General features: G+C 34.6%; 2 protein-coding genes across 5 annotated transcripts in view; one reads left to right on the top strand and one right to left on the bottom strand.

Annotated features, from left to right (window-relative positions):
• Positions 1–1,162: 1,162 nt before the first annotated feature.
• The window catches only part of LOC136032437 (uncharacterized), a 47,744-nt gene continuing 30,553 nt past the window's right edge, over positions 1,163–18,353 (top strand). Inside the window, exons 1-3 of one of the 4 annotated variants that reach the window (XR_010618723.1) lie at positions 1,163–2,805; positions 9,825–10,025; positions 17,658–17,858. Coding sequence is in view for 3 of the 4 variants with exons in the window: in XM_065712756.1 (XP_065568828.1) it covers positions 7,386–7,463; positions 9,825–10,025; positions 17,658–17,696 (318 nt within the window). In the remaining variant the exon portion in view is untranslated. Of the gene's footprint in view, positions 2,806–6,497; positions 7,464–9,824; positions 10,026–17,657; positions 17,859–18,353 lie in introns of those variants that run through there. The other 3 variants (XM_065712763.1, XM_065712756.1, XM_065712748.1) reach the window with 3 other exon arrangements.
• LOC136042915 (ankyrin-1-like) lies at positions 10,744–12,924 on the bottom strand. The gene is made up of 2 exons (XM_065727853.1): positions 11,952–12,924; positions 10,744–11,632 (listed from the first exon to the last, which is right to left on the bottom strand). The coding sequence occupies exons 1-2, from the start codon at positions 12,626–12,628 to the stop codon at positions 10,744–10,746; spliced, it is 1,566 nt and encodes a 521-aa protein (XP_065583925.1). The 5' UTR covers positions 12,629–12,924.

Raw genomic sequence — 18,353 nt, 5'->3', positions numbered from 1 at the left:
GCGGGGGTGGAAATACAGAAATATACTTTTTCTTATAAAATTATAAATTATATAATTTAAGCGAAATATATCGAACTTTAAAAAGTGGAAAGATACGCCTGTTGTTCTGAAATTGAAATTTTGATGAGTAAATTTTTGAGATTTCTTAAAAGTTGACACTTTATTAAAGCACTGTTTTTTAACAGAAACATTAATTAATTAATGCTTTAATGCCTATACTTGAAACCCTCGTTTTAAATGTCTTCTATGCATTTCTCTCCCTTTGTTCTGTTTTTCTTTTTACACCCATTAAATAACTAGTATTTAGTGTTTAATATATCTTTTATGACTATGCAGGCTGTATCTTTATCCTCATTTCCTGCTCTTCATTACTATCATAGTGACTTAGCGATACCACAAAGTTAGGTGACGTGCTAAATGGTTTGACCTATGCAAATTGTCACAAATAGTGCATGACCCCAAATGATGATTCAAGGCCAATTTTTTTTTTACAATAAAAAGCTTAACTCACTCGCTTTCGCGGTCAGAAGTGCAAAGGCTAAAAATTATGCAGAAAATATTCAATATCATGTTTTTTTTTTTATAGATGATGAATAGTTTTTCTTCTTTTTTTTTTTTAATTTTGGGGTGGTTTTTACAACTTACTATTTTTTATATCAGAGTTTTTATACCATTTTAATTTAAACAAATTTATTAGAACTTTAACCCTTACCAGATTTTAGATTAAATTTGCGACCATTTTCAATACCTTTTTTTTTTCTACGACCTACCTACGACACATAATCGTCAAACCTGCTCTTCTATATAAAAAATGAACTGCATATTTTTTACCATGTACTGATTTCCTGGTGTTATAGAAGTAACTATTTTTTGTAAGGAAGATTTTCAAGGTTTCCAAACCTAATCAAAATTTTCGGATCTCATAACTTATTTCGCTAAACATCTCACCCCCTACTAAACACAAAAAACTCTAGTCATACAGGCGTAGAATAGTAAAAACGGATATTGAGCAAAATCTTGGGGGAGGCCCAAAGTAATACGGGTGCCAATGAGCAAAATTGTAGGGGGTGACCCAAAAAGACAAATAAACCAGTAATTCACCGAATTGACAAATTTATTCTAAAAAAAAGAGTAAATAAAAAACAGGGGAAGAGGGCACCAGAAAGAATCTTTGGGGGGGGGGGTCTGAATCTGCCAGTGGGTGCAGCTAAGAGGGAGAGGGGGAATTATAAGCTGGAGGGGGATTCCAAGGTGCCTTGGTTCAACGTGTCATACCTTAGAAAATTTACCATGGAAATTCAGCTTTTGCGTCCGCATTTGTCGGTATACTGGACGGTTACATCAAAACAATTTTTTAAATCCCTCTTCCAAACTTAAAACCCAAGCTGCATCCCTGTCTATCCAGTGTGCCTTGCATGAATGGATCAGTAAGAGACCACATCATATGAATATTGTTTTCACATTGATATGCGAATGATTAAAATTCAAATTCCCGCTATTGGAATTTGGGTTCTGAATTATCAATTTCAAAAAATATCACGCTTCTTTCGATCAGATTTTTGCGTATTTGTGTTTATACCCACTTCTTTGATTATTTTTTTTCTTATTTGTCACTTCCGTTAATATTCACCATTTCGTTCGTGTGTTCAGAAGCTCTTGATCAGAAAACATAAAGAGAATGAAACAATTCTTGTAAATGGCAAAATTTTTAAATCAACAACGAATTATTTGAGGCTGTTCTTTGGTGTGTAATAGACCAGGAAGAGACATCTGAGCATGGATGAGGGCAGAGATTGGTGGATGCTTAATCTTTAGGTAAGGTTTTTTCAAAAGGGGAATTTATGGGAAAATTATATTGGTATCGTATCGGTACGATACCGGCACATGCATATACGATACCTAATGAATGGGATCATCCCCTTACAGCCTTGAGTAGGTAGAAAGTGAACATTGAAAATGTTGTATGCTAAAAATATGAACGGAGAATCTTATGAATGGGGAAAATGTTAAAAAAAAGAGAAAAAAGTTATAGGAAAAAGGTAAAAAATGCAATACAAGCGAAAAACTGACATACATACAAATTATTTGTGTGAGGAATTAAACTGATTGAAAGATATGGAGATAGGTAGTAAAGTGAAGGGAATGATAAAAAAAAGTAAAGAAAGAAAACATACTTCTACTATTTCTGATTTCAAAATAACATTTGATTTAATGAAAACGTCAATTTTCGAAGTAATAAGAAAAAAAAAGAATCAATAGAACCGCCGTTTTCTCTGATCCCATGTCGCTTACCTTAGACCCCCTCTTACTTACATCCGGTGATTTAATTACGCTTAAAAATTTGATTGCAATATGATATTTGAAAGATTTTGACAATACACAGGCAAAAATTCATGACAAAAAATTTAAAGAATTACTTATAATTTCTTTCAGGAGGGGAAGGGTAAACGCTATCTATACTTTTCGATCAAATTTACAATTTCCCTTGGTGGGTTTTTGTACCGTAGTATTTATGGTGGGTAACAGAAGGGGAAAACAAGCCCAAGCATATACAGGATAATTTAACCTGTTTCGAATTTTAAGATTTCTCTTTTGTTTAATTAAAATTTTTAGATATAGGCTAATACAAGTAAGAAATATACTGTGACTATTATAACATTCAGTTTTAGGATGATCATAAAGAGAAGAAAGATGGCAGTATGTGATTCTTGTTGGTTGCATAGCAACGTAGCATAGCAAGGAATACCCACAGTTCAAGCGTTTCTGGTTAAATGAGATTTTCCAGGTGCCATTCCTCTGTTATAGGTAATTTAATTAAATTTTAATAGTAGTTTGATTTATATAAAGAAGAGATTTAAAGAAAGAAAACGCTTCACACCAAGAGTTATTCATCTAAGAGCATAAACTTTGAAAATGTCATTTTCCCCAGCTCTTTTAAGCGAGCTATAGTGCTTAATCTATATATATATAAATAAGTTGTCTGTCTGTTATGTCTGTTACGCTTTGTCTGTTACGCCAGATTATATCTTCTATATATATATAAAAGAAAACAAACTAGAATGTAAAAACTGGAAATTGCATAAATATTTCGAAATATTTTGACAATAGATTAAAGTAATTTGAAAAAAGAAAAATGGTAAAAACTAAAAAAAAAAAAAAAAAAAAAATAAAAAAAGAAAAAATGTAAAAAAATAAAAAAGATAAAAAACTAAAAAAAAAAAAACTAAAAAAAGCTAAAAAACTAAAAAAAAACTGGGAATTGCACAAATATTTCAATATATTTTGACAATAGGTTAAAGTAATTCGAAAACCTTAAAACAGATACCCCAAATTTCGAGGTTTAATATAAATTGTTGGAGCTTTAGCATGCTTGGCACGTAAAGATTTTTCCAAGTGTCAATGTTAGAATGAACATTAACAAATTGAAGAAAACAAATCAATAAAAAGAAGAAACTAAAAAAAAAAACTAAAAAAGAAAAAAAAACCAAAGAAGAAACTGTATCTATATATATATATATAAATAAGTTGTATATATGCATGTTTGTTTGTTTGTGGGTTTGCATTTGACGTCATTATAAGTACATAAGGCTTTGTATATGACGTTATTATAAGATGACACTACAGACCGGGACACCGGGACACAAATGACGACCGGGACACAGGGAATATAAATAACGACCGGGACAGTCAAAGAGAAATTACAGACCGGGACACGGGGACACAAATGACGACCGGGACAGAGGGAATATAAATGACGACCGGGACAATCAAAGAGAGATTACAGACTGGGATACCGGGACACAAATGACGACCGGGACACAGGGAATATAAATGACGACCGGGACACAGGGAATATGAATGACGACCAGGACACAGGGACACAACTACAACGGGGACGCCGGGGGCACAGGGGGATATATAAATAACGACGGGGACACAGGGAATGTTCGATTAGCAATCACCATCAACAAAGCTCAAGGGCAATCGTTAGAAAAATGCGGTATAGATCTGAATACGGATTGTTTTCCCATGGACAATTATTATGAAACCTGACAATCTATTTATATAGACAGACAATGGGACAGCAAAGAATGTTGTATATTTGCATGTTTTACGTAGTTAAATATATATATATATATATATATATATATATATATATATATATATATATATATATATATATATATATAGGGAATATAAATGACGACTGGGACACTCAAAGAGAAAGCGACCGGGACACAAGGAATGTTCGATTAGCAATCACCATCAACAAAGCACCGGGACACAAATGACGACCCACAAGGAATGTTCGATTAGCAATCAGGGACACAGGGAAACAACAACAACGGGGACGCCGGGGGGCACAGGGGGAAATATAAATGACGACGGCGACACAGGGAATGTTCGATTAGCAATCACCATCAACAAAGCTCAAGGGCAATCATTAGAATCATGAGGTATAGATCTGAATACGGATTGTTTTCCCATGGACCATTATGTGTTGCATTTTCAAGAGTCGGTAAACAATCTATTTATATGCACAGACAAAGGGACAGCAAAGAATGTTGTATATTCGCAAGTTTTACATAGTTAAAAACATATATATATCTATCTATATTCACAGGTGGGACACAGGGACACAACTACAATGGCGCGTACGAAACTCTTTTTATTTGGTTAGTTTTCTCTTTGCGTACTCAAGTTTGCATGTGGAGATGCTCTGGGGAAAATTTCCAGCATGTTTGGACATCCGAGAATTTTTTTGCAGAGGACCTGGGCTGGGGGGGGGGGGCTTCCGGAGTATTGGGAAATGCCGAGAAGAATTTTTGAGGCTGAATATTCTGCAATGAATTTTACGTGGGGGAGTAACTTTCAGGAAGGATGGAGTTACCTGGAAGGGATTTTAAATGAGAGGAAGTTTCGATGGAGGAGTTTTCCGCAAAGGGCGGGAATTTTTCAATGACGACCGGGACACAGGGAATATAAATGACGACCGGGACACAGGGACATAACTACAAAGGGGACGCCGGGGTGCCCAGGGGGATATATAAATGACGATGGCGACTCAGGGAATGGTCGATTAGCAATCACCATCAACAAAGCTCAAGGGCAATCATTAGAATAATGAGGTATAGATCTGAATACGGATTGTTTTTCCCATGGACAATTATATGTTGCATGTTCAAGAGTCGGTAAACCTGACAATCTATTTATATGCAAAGACAATGGGACAGCCAAGAATGTTGTATATTCGCAAGTTTTGCGTAGTTAAAAATATATTTACACTATCTACATTCACAGGTGGGACACAGGGACACAACTACAATGGCGCGTAACCAATATGGCGCGTAACGACTTACGCGCACGGGGGGGTTTGGGGGGGGGGGTTGTGAAGTGCCCCCACCAACTAGGTGTTGGGGCAGCGCGAAGTGCCACCCCAACAGCTAGTTTTATATAAAGGTGGACCACGGAATGATCCAGTCAATTACCCTATACTCATTTTTTTTTTACTTAGGAGCATTAGAAATTTTCTTGTGTATGAATGAAATAAATTTATTTCTGTTTTAACAAGATTACAAACCAAATGATAATAAATGAAGAACAGAAAAGACGAAAAAAAAACATAATTAAATACGAAAAACATGCTGCTAACATTTATCAATTTTTCTTCTCATGCTTTCCTAACAAATCGGCCAATTTTCTGGGGCACAAATTCAAGTTGAAAAATTCTAATTCTTGTTCATAATCCAGGAGGTAATTTTTCAGGACTTCAGGTATATCAAAACTTTTAATACCTTCATATTCTCTGAAAGAATAAGTGGCCCTTCTTATTACTTTCCGACAATTTTCTTTTAATGCTGCGTAACGATAGTCATGTCGACAAGATGTCCAGATAGAGAGTGACTGTGCTAAACTTTCCCTAGATCCATTTCGGATGCTAAGGAGAATTTGCTCTCGAAGCATATTCTCAATTTCATTGTCTAATTCAGCTCACCCAAATTCAGGATAGTCTAATTCAGGGCGTCTCACCGACAAAGTTCCTCATATCTGAGTTGGCTCCATTTTTTAAAAGCAATTCGGTTACCCTCAGTTGACCTTATATATTGCCATAAATAAAGGGGTGCTATCACTTTTGTTTTTTCCATGTATGGTGTTATCCAAGTACATTTTATTGTCAACATCGTCAGGATCTTCTTTTTTTCCTTGTTTTACTTTTGGTTCGCCTTGATAATCGTTTTAACAAATTCCTTTTTTTTCATTGTGATTTTCATTGTTTTCTCTTGCTCTCTTGTTACTTGGAACGTCATCAGAATACAATGTTTTCTCTATCTTCAATATTGGTTTGCCTTGATTATCGTTGTGGCAAATCTTATTTTCTTTATCATAATTCTCTTTGTAGTCTCTCGCTCTCTTCTTTCTGATCTCACTTTTCTGTTCATAATCTTTTGATATATTTAATTTGTTCATCTATTTTCTCACCTCGACTCATACTAATTTATTTATCTGGAAATATAGAATCAAATAATGCAGAATCATTCCGGACAATGTCTTATATAGCCAAGATGACGTCACCCACGATGATTTTGCCTAAATACCATTGTCTAGCGCTTTCAAACTTGAAATCTTGACGTCTTTTTAAAAAATTATGACGTCACCTTAGTTATTTGTTAGCGTAAAACACTGCTTATGAAAAATTTGCTTCTTGAGGCCAGCTAATATCTCTTAAGTGAATGCAACGCTGTGTCTGCTTGACCTTATAGAAAAATATCCTTTTTATTGAATGCAAAGTTTTCGCAATATTGGGGTATAATGTGATAGTTTCCGTTTCCTTTATATATTTCTTTAATGGAAAAAATTCCATTAGTTTCTAATTCCTTCGCCACTATCTTTGTAAAATTAATATTGTACTAGCAACAATCTAAGTTTTTTTTTATTAGAACATTTTTGTCGTCTTAGGGGTGTTAGTGCTAGGGATAGGTAATGTGACATGTCTTACTACCCCCTTGATTCAAACGATATGGCAATTGAATTTTGCAAAAAATATTTGACTAATATCCCGACTCCATTTACGGCCTCAAATTTAAAAGACTGCTGTCATTATCGTCTATAAAATATCAAAGGTGCAGCGAATGCCAAAATTCTAAGGCGGAGTTAGGATTGCTTATAAATTTGGAAAATTTTATTCATTCCTGTTTCAATTTCTTTTGTTCACATTCTCAAAGAAAATGAGTAAGAATGAAAACTGCCATAAGTGCACAAATGAAAATCACAGACATCATCTAATACTTGGCCTTTTTTGGCATTTTTTTCTAACTTCAGAATTGTTTTTTTTCTTCATAAAATGAGTTGTCCTGCAGTAACACAGTGGTTTTGACCTCAGATTGATGATACAGGAATTAGACGCTGGCTCTAGTAAGATGCTGCGGAGCCAACGTAATGACCTTAGCAGTCAAGAAGTGATGGTAATCAAATAATTTATATATTTATTTATTTTTATTCAAAAACTCTGATCAGACACTTATTACTACTGTTATTTGATAATTACATCAATTAAACTGGTTTTGCCTTACTATTTCACTCCAGAAATTACAAGAACTTCCAAACGCTAGATGACGTTGAAAATTTTATTTTCATCTCTTATAAGTACAAATTCTCTTTGTACAGTCTCATTCCAGTCTCTTTATAAAGTATTGATAAGATGAAAATGAGGTTCGTATCCATTTATTCTAAACAAATAAAAAAAAATGTGTCAACTGAAAGCAAGGAGCAAGATTAAAACTTAAAATAAACGGAAATTATTCCGTATATGAAGGAGGCTGCCCCGTCCTCGACCCTCACTCTTAACAATGAAGCTCGCTAAAGATACTTTTCCTTCAAATTATTTAGAGTTTGTGCTTGATTAGTCTTTTTTCAAGAAAGCCTTTTATTTTCATCACTTTTTTGACCAAGCCACAATATCTCCTTCAATCCTCCCTCTATGTAAAATTGTCCCTGTAAAATTATCACCAAAGGCTTTCTCTCCATGGAAAAAATTCTCCCCATGTACCTATGGACCCCTCCACAGGATCAATTATTTAAAAAAAAAATGCCCGTATGTTTCCAAATAACAAAAAGCCTACTAAATGTGAACAATGGACAAGATCTGTAACTGACAGCCCTTTCGTCAGTGATAATGAGGGGTCATGTCATCCCCAGAAAAATATTTATTAGACCTTTCGACTACGCGGAATCAAATAGCCATTTCAAAATGTTGATTGGGGAAAATCGGCTGGGGGAGGGGCTGTTTACCCTCCAGTCTTTTTGATCACTGAAGAAGAACACTCGAAGTTTGGATTTTTGTTTGAAAGAGCCCTATTCTGGTCTTCTTGGAGCTTGGAAAAGAAATTCACATTCTATTGCCCTCTAACATTATTTGAATTTATTTTTAGTTTAAAAGAGATACGTAAACTTAAAATGTAAATTACCTTGAATTCAAGCCAAGAATCCATCGTATGGTTAAATGAAATATATTTTTGCACGACTCACATACTTGCTTTTCTGCTGCTTGGGAGCTTGAAGAAAATCTTGCCATATATTATCAAAGAAATATCAAAGAATTATCAAAGAATTGTCAAAGAGAATTTATTGCCATAAATCTTGCCATATATTATCAAAGAAATATAATTACATCTACAGCCATAGACACCATAGTGCGCTATTTAGACATAGAGCCTCTAAAAAAGCCAGATGTACGAGTTTTTTTTTGCATATTTTGACATTAGCTATTGACTTTTTATATAAATTTGCCATTTTCAAATCATCGTTAATATAGATTTGGGCGTTTACATCATTGTTGAATTTTACTCTTGTGTCATTGGAAAGCCTGAAAATTCAAATTCTAAGGGGAAGAAATAAATGGTTGATTTGATCCAGTTCCTTGCGACACAAAATACATTTCTTTATAAAAAAATGAAATTGTTTATGAGTTTTATGACATTTTCTTTTGTTGTCGCTCGGTAAACCTGACATATGAGATTAAGTACAAATTACATGAAATAAAACACATTAAGGTTTCTCCTACCCTTGTGGAGTCACCCCTGCTCAATGGCGTTTCCTCTTCCATATAGCCAAGATTTTTTTTTAACGCCCACCTATTTCAGAAGATGGGAGATGAGACTATGGAAATCTTATTTGAAAGAGCAATTTTTCCACTAAACTGCACCATAATCATCTTCAACGATCACTATTTATTTGTTTTAAATTTGCTATTAGTTCAATTATTAAGGATACAAATTTTCTGGGTGGAGTATTATAGAGCACGCAACCCAAAACCTCTTTGTTTCTCATTTTTCTTCTTCTTCTTCTTATTATTCTTATTATTAATATTATTATTTATGGACACACGAGACTGAGCCAAAGCTCGCTTGACATAAGTCCTTTTGCCTCTGTGCTGTCGATGCTTCCTAAGGTGAGGAATCTCAAAGATAAAGCTTTTTCATATCGTTGATTCTCTTTGTCGAAGAGCCTTCCTTCATGGTGTCGAGTGGTCCATCAAGGCTTTTGCTCGTCCCAAAAGCCCTTTGGCATGCGATACTTGCCCATTAAAAGCTAAGTGGAAAGTTGTCCATCACTTGTCGGCCATCAGTGGCAAGCGTAACATGGTTCTTAGAGCTAGAACTAGCAAAAGAACTTCTTTTTCACGCTTTTCGACTGCTCCTTAAGGGAGCACTCTGTTCTTGCTCTACGATCTGAATTTTGTATGTACACGGCATTGAACCCTCCCTCCTATTTCCTTTTGAAGACCTATGACACAATTGCTTAAAGGTTGAGTATTTTTGTTCTAGATTGAAGGAATAGAAATATCTGAGTCTTTATATTACTCAATTGGATTGAAGGAGAACGATTGTGACAAGATTGTGACGGGTCGACAGGCCGTGGCTTCATACTCGATTCTACAAAAGAAGCATGAAGAGGTACTGATCTATTTGGATTCAATAAAAGTGTATTGTTCTGAAAATGACGAATTCAAGGTTAACTATGGTCAGGTAAGCAGCAAACAAAATTAGTCGGTCAAGTACTGCTACTTAGCATTTTTCTATATGAAAATTAACTTATTTTCTATGAATATAAACAACTCTGAATTGATTTCATTGTGTACTGATTAGCCAAATTTCTGTGCATCCCCACTATACACACTTATTAAATGCTCTATTTTAATTATCTTCACTAATTAAAAAAAAAAAAAAATAACCACATTTGCGATTAGGGACAAATCATACATCCTCTATATAAAAAAAAAATCAATGATTCTGAATAGAAAACGAATATTTTTCTTATAATTAGCCTGGAAAATTTATCAATAAAAGCCTTGTGAGCATCCCAGCACCGAGCTATTGACACAAACGGAGCGAATTTAGATCTCTCAGTACTATGCTTGTCAATGTAGATACTCTTTTTTTGTCGAGTGTCATAATTATTTAAATCTTGTGATTGGGAGAGCAAACTTTGATTGAGGTAATATGGCGGTAAATTCTTAATGTCATAATTGAATTTGAAAAGAATTGCTCCAAAAGTAAATTGTTGAGAAACTAGAAGTATATCCAGATAAGTATATAAAGATGCTGTAAAAGACTTGGGGGGGGGGGAGGCGAAGCGCCCCCACCAACTAGGTGTTGGTGCAGCGCGAAGTGCCACCCCAACAGCTAGTTTTATATAAAGGTGGACCAAGGAATGATCCAGTCAATTACCCTATACTCATTTTTTTTACTTAGGAGCATTAGAAATTTGATGATGTCCAGAAGATGTCCAGATAGAGAGTGACTGTGCTAAATTTTCCCCAGATCCATTTCGGATGCTAAGGAGAATTTGCTCTCGAAGCATATTCTCAATTTCATTGTCTAATTCAGCTCCATATGAAACAAGTAAATCACAAAAATCAAGTCTTTTCATTCTAACAGCAAGCCATAGCGGTGTTTCCCTTATATGACTGCTGCGCCAACGAACAAAATTGGATTTTGAATTTGGGGAGGCTCCATTTTCTAACAGAAATTCCGTTACATTTTTTTGGCCGGCATGGATTGACAAATGCAAGGGTGTTCTCCAATTATGATCTTCGGCAAAGACTTTGGCTTGCTTTGAAACAAGTAGTTGACAAATGTCTAGGCTGTGAGTTTTAGCAGCGTTGTGTAGTGGTGTATATCCTTCGTAATCTTTATTGTTTGGATTGGCTCCATTTATTAAGAGAAATTGAGCCACGTCTATGTGATCTGTCTCAACTTCTAAATGCAAAGGTGTCCTACGTAAACGATCTTTCAAATCCACAACGGCTCCCATTGAAACCAGCAGCGAGCAAATGTCCAATCTGCCGATCCTAGCAGCGCAATGTAAAGGTGTTTGGGAAACAGCATCAGTTTCATTTGGGTTAGCTCGATTTTGTAAAAGAATTTCAGTCACACTTATTTGTCCAACTTCAACTGCCAAGCATAAAGGTGTTCTGAAAGAAATATCTTTGGTATCTACTTCTGCTCCTTTTGACACGAGTAGCTGACAAATGTCTTGTCTGCCTACTAAAGCAGCCTTATGTAAGGTGTATATCCATTGTGATCGCTTATGTTTGAATTGGCTCCATTTTTCAAGAGAAGATAAGTCACACCTGTTTGGTGTGCCTCAACAGCTAAATGTAAAGGTGTCCTACCTGAATGGTCTTTGGCGTCTATTTTAGCTCCCTTTGAAATTAGTAGCCGACAAATATCCAGTCTGCCGACTAAAGCAGCGTTATGCAGAGATATATATCCATTGTAATCGCTTATGTTTGGATTGGCTCCATTCCTTAAAAAAAATTTAGTCACACTTATCTGACCAATTTCAACTGCTAAGCATAAAAGTGTTCTGAAAAAAATATCTTTGGCATCTACTTTTGCTCCTTTTGACACGAGCAGCTGACAAATGTCTAGTCTGCCAACTAAAGCAGCCTTATGTAAGGTGTATATCCCTTATGATCGATTGTTGTTGGGCTAGCTCCATTTCTTAAGAAGAATTTAATTAAATTCACTTCAACTTTAGATGTTGCCTTACATAAAGGGGTGTTGACACTATTATCACTTTTATCTACAGACGCTCCCTCTGACACTAATAGCCGACAAATGTCCAGGCTACCAATTTCAACCGCACAATGTAAGGGTGTCTCACCGACAAAGTTCCTCATATCTGGGTTGGCTCCATTTTTTAAAAGCAATTCGGTTGCCCTCACTTGCTCCTTATATATTGCCATAAATAAAGGGGTACTATCACTTTTGTTTTTTCCATGTATGATGTTATCCAAGTACATTTTATTGTCAACATCGTCAGGATCTTCTTTTTTTCCTTTTTTTACTTTTGGTTCACCTTGATAATCGTTGTAACAAATTCCTTTTTTTTCATAATGATTTTCATTGTTATCTCTTGTTCTCTTGTTACTTGGAACGTCATCAGAATACAATGTTTTCTCTATCTTCAATATTGGTTTGCCTTGATTATCGTTGTGGCAATTCTTATTTTCTTTATCATAATTCTCTTTGTAGTCTCTCGCTCTCTTCTTTCTTATCTCACTTTTCTGTTCATAATCTTTTGATATATCAATTTTTTCATCTATTTTCTCACCTCGACTCATAGTAATTTATTTGTCCGGAAATATAGAATCAAATAATGCAGAATCATTCCGGACAATGTCTTATATAGCCAAGATGACGTCACCCACGATGATTTTGCCTAAATACCATTGTCTGGCGCTTACAAACTTGAAATCTTTACGTCTTTTTAAAAAATTATAACGTCACCCTAGTTATTTGTTAGCGTAAAACACTGCTTGTGAAAAATTTGCTTCGTGAGGCCAGCTAATATCTCTTAAGTGAATACAACGCTAAGCCTGCTTGACCTTATAGAAAAATATCCTTTTATTGAATGCAAAGTTTTCGCAATATTGGGGTATAATGTGATAGTTTCCGTTTCCTTTATATATTCCTTTAATGGAAAAAATTCTATTAGTTGCTAATTCCTTCGCCACTATCTTTGTAAAATTAATATTGTACTAGCAACGATCTAAGTTTTTTTTATTAGAACATTTTTGTCGTCTTAGGGGTGTTAGTGCTAGGGATAGGTAAGGTGACATGTCTTACTACCCCTTTGATTCAAACGATATGACAATTGAATTGTGCGAAAAATATTTGATAAATATCCCGGCTCCATTTTCGGCCTCAAATTTAAAAGACTGCTGTCATTATCGTCTATAAAATATCAAAGGTGCAGCGGATGCCAAAATTATAAGGCGGAGGTAGGATTGCTTATAAATTTGGAAAATTTTATTCATTCCTGTTTCAATTTCTTTTGTTCACATTCTCAAAGAAAATGAGTAAGAATGAAAACTGCCATAAGTGCACAAATGAAAATCACAGACATCATCCAATGCTTGGCCTTTTTTGGCATTTTTTCGGAATTGTTTTTTTCTTCATAAAATGAGTTGTCCTGCGGTAAAACAGTGGTTTTGACCTCAGATTGATGATACAGGAATTAGACGCTGGCTCTAGTAAGATGCTGTAATGACCTTAGTAGTCAAGAAGTGATGGTAATCAAATAATTTATATATTTATTTATTTTTATTCAAAAACTCTGATCAGACACTTATTACTACTGTTATTTGATAATTACATCAATTAAACTGGTTTTGTCTTACTATTTCACTCCAGAAATTACAAGAAATTCAAAACGCTAGATGAGGTTGAAAATTTTATTTTCAACTCTTATAAGTAAAAATGCTCTTTGTGCAGTCTCATTCCAGTCTCTTTATGCAGTATTGATAAGATGAAAATGAGGTTCGTATCCATTTATTCTAAACAAATAAAAAAAATTTGTCAACTGAAAGCAAGGAGCAAGATTAAAACTTAAAATAAACGGAAATTATTCCGCATATGAAGGAGGCTGCCCTGTCCTCGACCCTCACTCTTAACAATGAAGCTCGTTAAAGATACTTTTCCTTCAAATTATTTAGAGTTTGTGCTTGATTAGTATTTTTTCAAGAAAGCCTTTTTTTCCTCATCACTTTTTTGACCAAGCCACAATATCTCCTTCAATCCTCCCTCTGTGTAAAATTGTTGCTGGAAAATTATCACCAAAGGCTTTCTCTCCATGGAAAAAATTCTCCCCATGTCCCTATAGACCCCTCCACAGGACCAATTATTCAAAGAAAAATGCCCGTATATTTCCAAATAACAAAAAGCCTACTAAATGTGAACAATGGACAAGTTCTGTAACTGACAGCCCTTTCGTCAGTGATAATGAGCGGTCATGTCATCCCCAGAAAAATATTTATTAGACCTTTCGACTACGCGGAATCAAATAGCCATTTCAAAATGTTGATTGGGGAAAATCGGCTGGGTGAGGGGCTAGTTACCCTCCAGTCTTTTTGATCACTGAAGAAGAACACTGGAAGTTTGGATTTTCGTTTGAAAGAGCCCTCTTCTGGTCTTCTTGGAGCTTGGAAAAGTAATTCACATTCTATTGCCCTCTAACATTATTTGAATTTATTTTTAGTTTAAAAGAGATACATAAACTTAAAATGTAAATTACCTTGGATTCAAGCCAAGAATCCATCGTATGGTTAAATGAAATATATTTTTGCACGACTCACATGCTTGCTTTTCTGCTGCTCGGGAGCTTGGACAGGCCAATCCACTTCTAAAATATTTTCGGAAAATATTGTGTTTGCTTGGAAGTAAATCCTCTTCCCTCCAATTTCTTTTCCTTTGAATGCCTATTCCTCTATCTTTAATGATAATATTGCTTCTTGTTTTTAAATTGTTACGGCATAGAAATATTTTAGAAGTTTAAATACCAACCCCCCGAAGCATTTCGGGACATAGTTAATCATAATTTGTTTGTGCTGTGAGATGGTGACAGGTGCCCTAAAAGTGTGGCCTCAATGTAAGAACAATTTATGAAGCTTGATTCAATCTCGCCCTATATTATCTATATAATAAAATATAATTACATCTACATAATATAAATATAATTACATCTACAGCCATAGACACCATTGTGCGCTTTTTAGACAAAGAGCCTCTAAAAAAGCAAGATGTACGAGTTTTGTTTTTGCATATTTTGACATTAGCTATTGACTTTTTATATAATTTCGCTATTTTCAAATCATCGTTAATATAGAATTGAGCGTTTACATCATTGTTGAATTTTACTCTTATGTCATTGGAAAGCCTGAAAATTCAAATTCAAAGGGGAAGAAATAAACGGTTGATTTGATCCAGTTCCTTGCGACACAAAATACATTTCTTTATAAAAAAAATAAAATTGTTTATGAGTTTTATGACATTTTCTTTTGTTGTCGCTCGGTAAACCTGACATATGAGATTAAGTACAAATTACATGAAATAAAACACATTAAGGTTTCTCGTACCCTTGTGGAGTTACCCCTGCTCAATGGCGTTTCCTCTTCCATATAGCAACCCAAAACCTCTTTGTTTCTCATTTTTATTCTTCTTCTTATTATTATTATTATTATTATTATTATTTATGGACACACGAGACTGAGCCAAAGCTCGCTTGACATAAGTCCTTTGCCTCTGTGCTGTCGATGCTTCCTAAGGTGAGGAATCTCAAAGATAAAGCTTTTTCATATCGTTGATTCTCTTTGTCGAAGAGCCTTCCTTCGTGGTGTCGAGTGGTCCACCAAGGCTTTTTCTCGTCCCAAAAGCCCTTTGGCAGGCGATACTTGCCCATTAAAAGCTAAGTGGAAAGTTGTCCATTACTTGTCGGCCATCAGTGGCAAGCGTAACATGGTTCTTAGAGCTAGAACTAGCAAAAGAACTTCTTTTTCACGCTTTTCGACTGCTCCTTAAGGGAGCACTCTGTTCTTGCTCTACGATCTGATCTTTGTATGTCAACGGCATTGAAGCCTCCCTCCTATTATTATTCATACTGCCTTCCACGCTGCGATCCATTTCATCTTGGCAGTGTGCCAACAAAACGTAATATTTTTACGACTCATGTTTGACTGCGTGCATGGTTTCACCAAAGGGGCTTAGTAACCTAAGGTGAATTCATTTAATCAGCTTTATTAATTTTTTTTGTTCTATTTTGTTTTTATTGTTTGGTAACATGTCCTCGCAAGTTTGGCTATTGGTAAGCTTTCTTATTTGAAACATTTACTACTTTATTTGTAGACACTTTACATTCAACTAGTGTTACAATTTGTAGATTTACTAGCTTAAGTAAAATGTCGTTTTTGGTGCTTTCAAGTATTAAAGGGATGCTTGAAATGAGAAAAAGAACGTCCCAAATTTACTTTAACCAGTAAATAACCGCTGTAAGAGATTTAAGATATTTTATACTTCCAAATACGCGAAATGCTTTACTGGAAAAAAAATAGGCAGGTTTTTTATTTTTAATTTACATTTGATTATTTATTATACCTGATAATATTACAGAACAACGCCTGAAACTCTCTTGAACTTTTAAAAGAAATCGAGCCCAGGAGATCTCAAGAAATATTTGTCAAGGCAAATACTTATTCCACTATTTGTCTGGAAGTAAACAACGTAAGTTGTTAATTTAAAAATTGCTAATTTCCCCACATTTTCCTGCATATTTCGTATAATTGATCTTCTATTTGGGTATGTTTGAGTGGGAAGAAGGCGTTGGTGGTTGTGATATCGAGAATAGCACTTTCCCTCATATTTTGAGAAGATTCCCAAAATTTGTAGAATGTAAAAACGTATTTTACGTCTGCAAAATGTATTTTAGAATAGACTTACGAGCTATAATTTAATACTTTTTATGAAAACTAGACAAAAGCAAAATTTAAGCAATTTTTTTCACAAAATAAATAATAAAAACCGCTCTTATTAACCCCATTTTGTGAAAGATTTCTCTCTAAAACTGACCGTGAGTTAATTGTCAAGATACGAATAAATAGTTCGATGGGACTTCTTATGGTTACAGCAGTAACTGCATCCGGCCCATAGCTTAAATGATTATTTTCTCTGATCTGGTTTATTTGAGACTTCATTTATGTACGGCATTATATAATTACAGAGCAACTATTAAGGAATAGTTTATTGAATTTTTCTGTGAGGGCTCTTCGTGACAAGTTTTTTAGATCAGTTTGGGGGCTGTAGGAAATATAACAACTAGTCTCCTTCATTTGTGAGGATATATTCAGACTAAGGGTCAAAAAAGGGTCCTGAGCAGGGGTTGGAGGAGAATGGAAAGAATCACATTCAAATTTAATTGCGTCCACTTTTGACATCTCTTCACGTACAAAGGAGTCAAAGGAGTTAATGGGACCTTAATTCCAGACAGTCACAAGGAAAGTTCCTAAAGAGAATTGTAATTTTTTTGTATATTAAAGCCTGAAAAAAAAAAATCAGAAGAGACTTTAGCTAAGTCCATTTCAAAATACATACAACATAATCATAAGTACTCAAGTACACAATCTAAAACCAAATCATGGTGACAAATTCTCCGTAAAATATTTCTTGATAAATGCTTGATTTCTGGACTTTTTCAAGCTGTATTTTGAATATTTCGCTTAAGAAAATACAAGAAAATTATAAAGAATATTTTGCCTTTGAAAAATTTCCTTTTGAAGACCTATCACACAATTGCTTAAAGGCTGAGTATTTTTGTTCTAGATTGAAGGAATAGAAATAGCTGAGTCTTTATATTACTGAATTGGATTGAAGGAGAACGATTGTGACAAGATTGTGACGGGTCGACAGGCCGTGGCTTCATACTCGATTCTACAAAAGAAGCATGAAGAGGTACTGATCTATTTGGATTCAATAAAAGTGTATTGTTCTGAAAATGACGAATTCAAGGTTAACTATGGTCAGGTAAGCAGCAAACAAAATTAGTCGGTCAAGTACTGCTACTTAGCATTTTTCTATATGAAAATTAACTTATTTTCTATGAATATAAACAACTCTGAATTGATTTCATTGTGTACTGATTAGCCAAATTTCTGTGCATCCCCACTATACACACTTATTAAATGCTCTATTTTAATTATCTTCACTAATTAAAAAAAAAAAAAAAATAACCACATTTGCGATTAGGGACAAATCATACATCCTCTATATAAAAAAAAAATCAATGATTCTGAATAGAAAACGAATATTTTTCTTATAATTAGCCTGGAAAATTTATCAATAAAAGCCTTGTGAGCATCCCAGCACCGAGCTATTGACACAAACGGAGCGAATTTAGATCTCTCAGTACTATGCTTGTCAATGTAGATACTCTTTTTTTGTCGAGTGTCATAATTATTTAAATCTTGTGATTGGGAGAGCAAACTTTGATTGAGGTAATATGGCGGTAAATTCTTAATG

The sequence above is a fragment of the Artemia franciscana genome, chromosome 1, assembly GCF_032884065.1.
Source record: "Artemia franciscana chromosome 1, ASM3288406v1, whole genome shotgun sequence".
Lineage (NCBI taxonomy): Eukaryota > Metazoa > Arthropoda > Branchiopoda > Anostraca > Artemiidae > Artemia > Artemia franciscana.
The sequence above is the reverse complement of the archived record's forward strand: the minus strand, read 5'-3'. Positions and strand labels throughout refer to the sequence as shown.

Bases quoted from the DNA above. Each gene is read 5' to 3' on its own strand.
- LOC136042915 (XM_065727853.1), bottom strand. From the start codon at position 12,628: ATGAGTCGAGGTGAGAAAATAGATGAAAAAATTGATATATCAAAAGAT. The intron at 11,633-11,951 runs GCTGCTTTAGTT...CACACCAAACAG, and splicing joins GGATATACACCTTACATAAG to GTGTGACTTATCTTCTCTTG.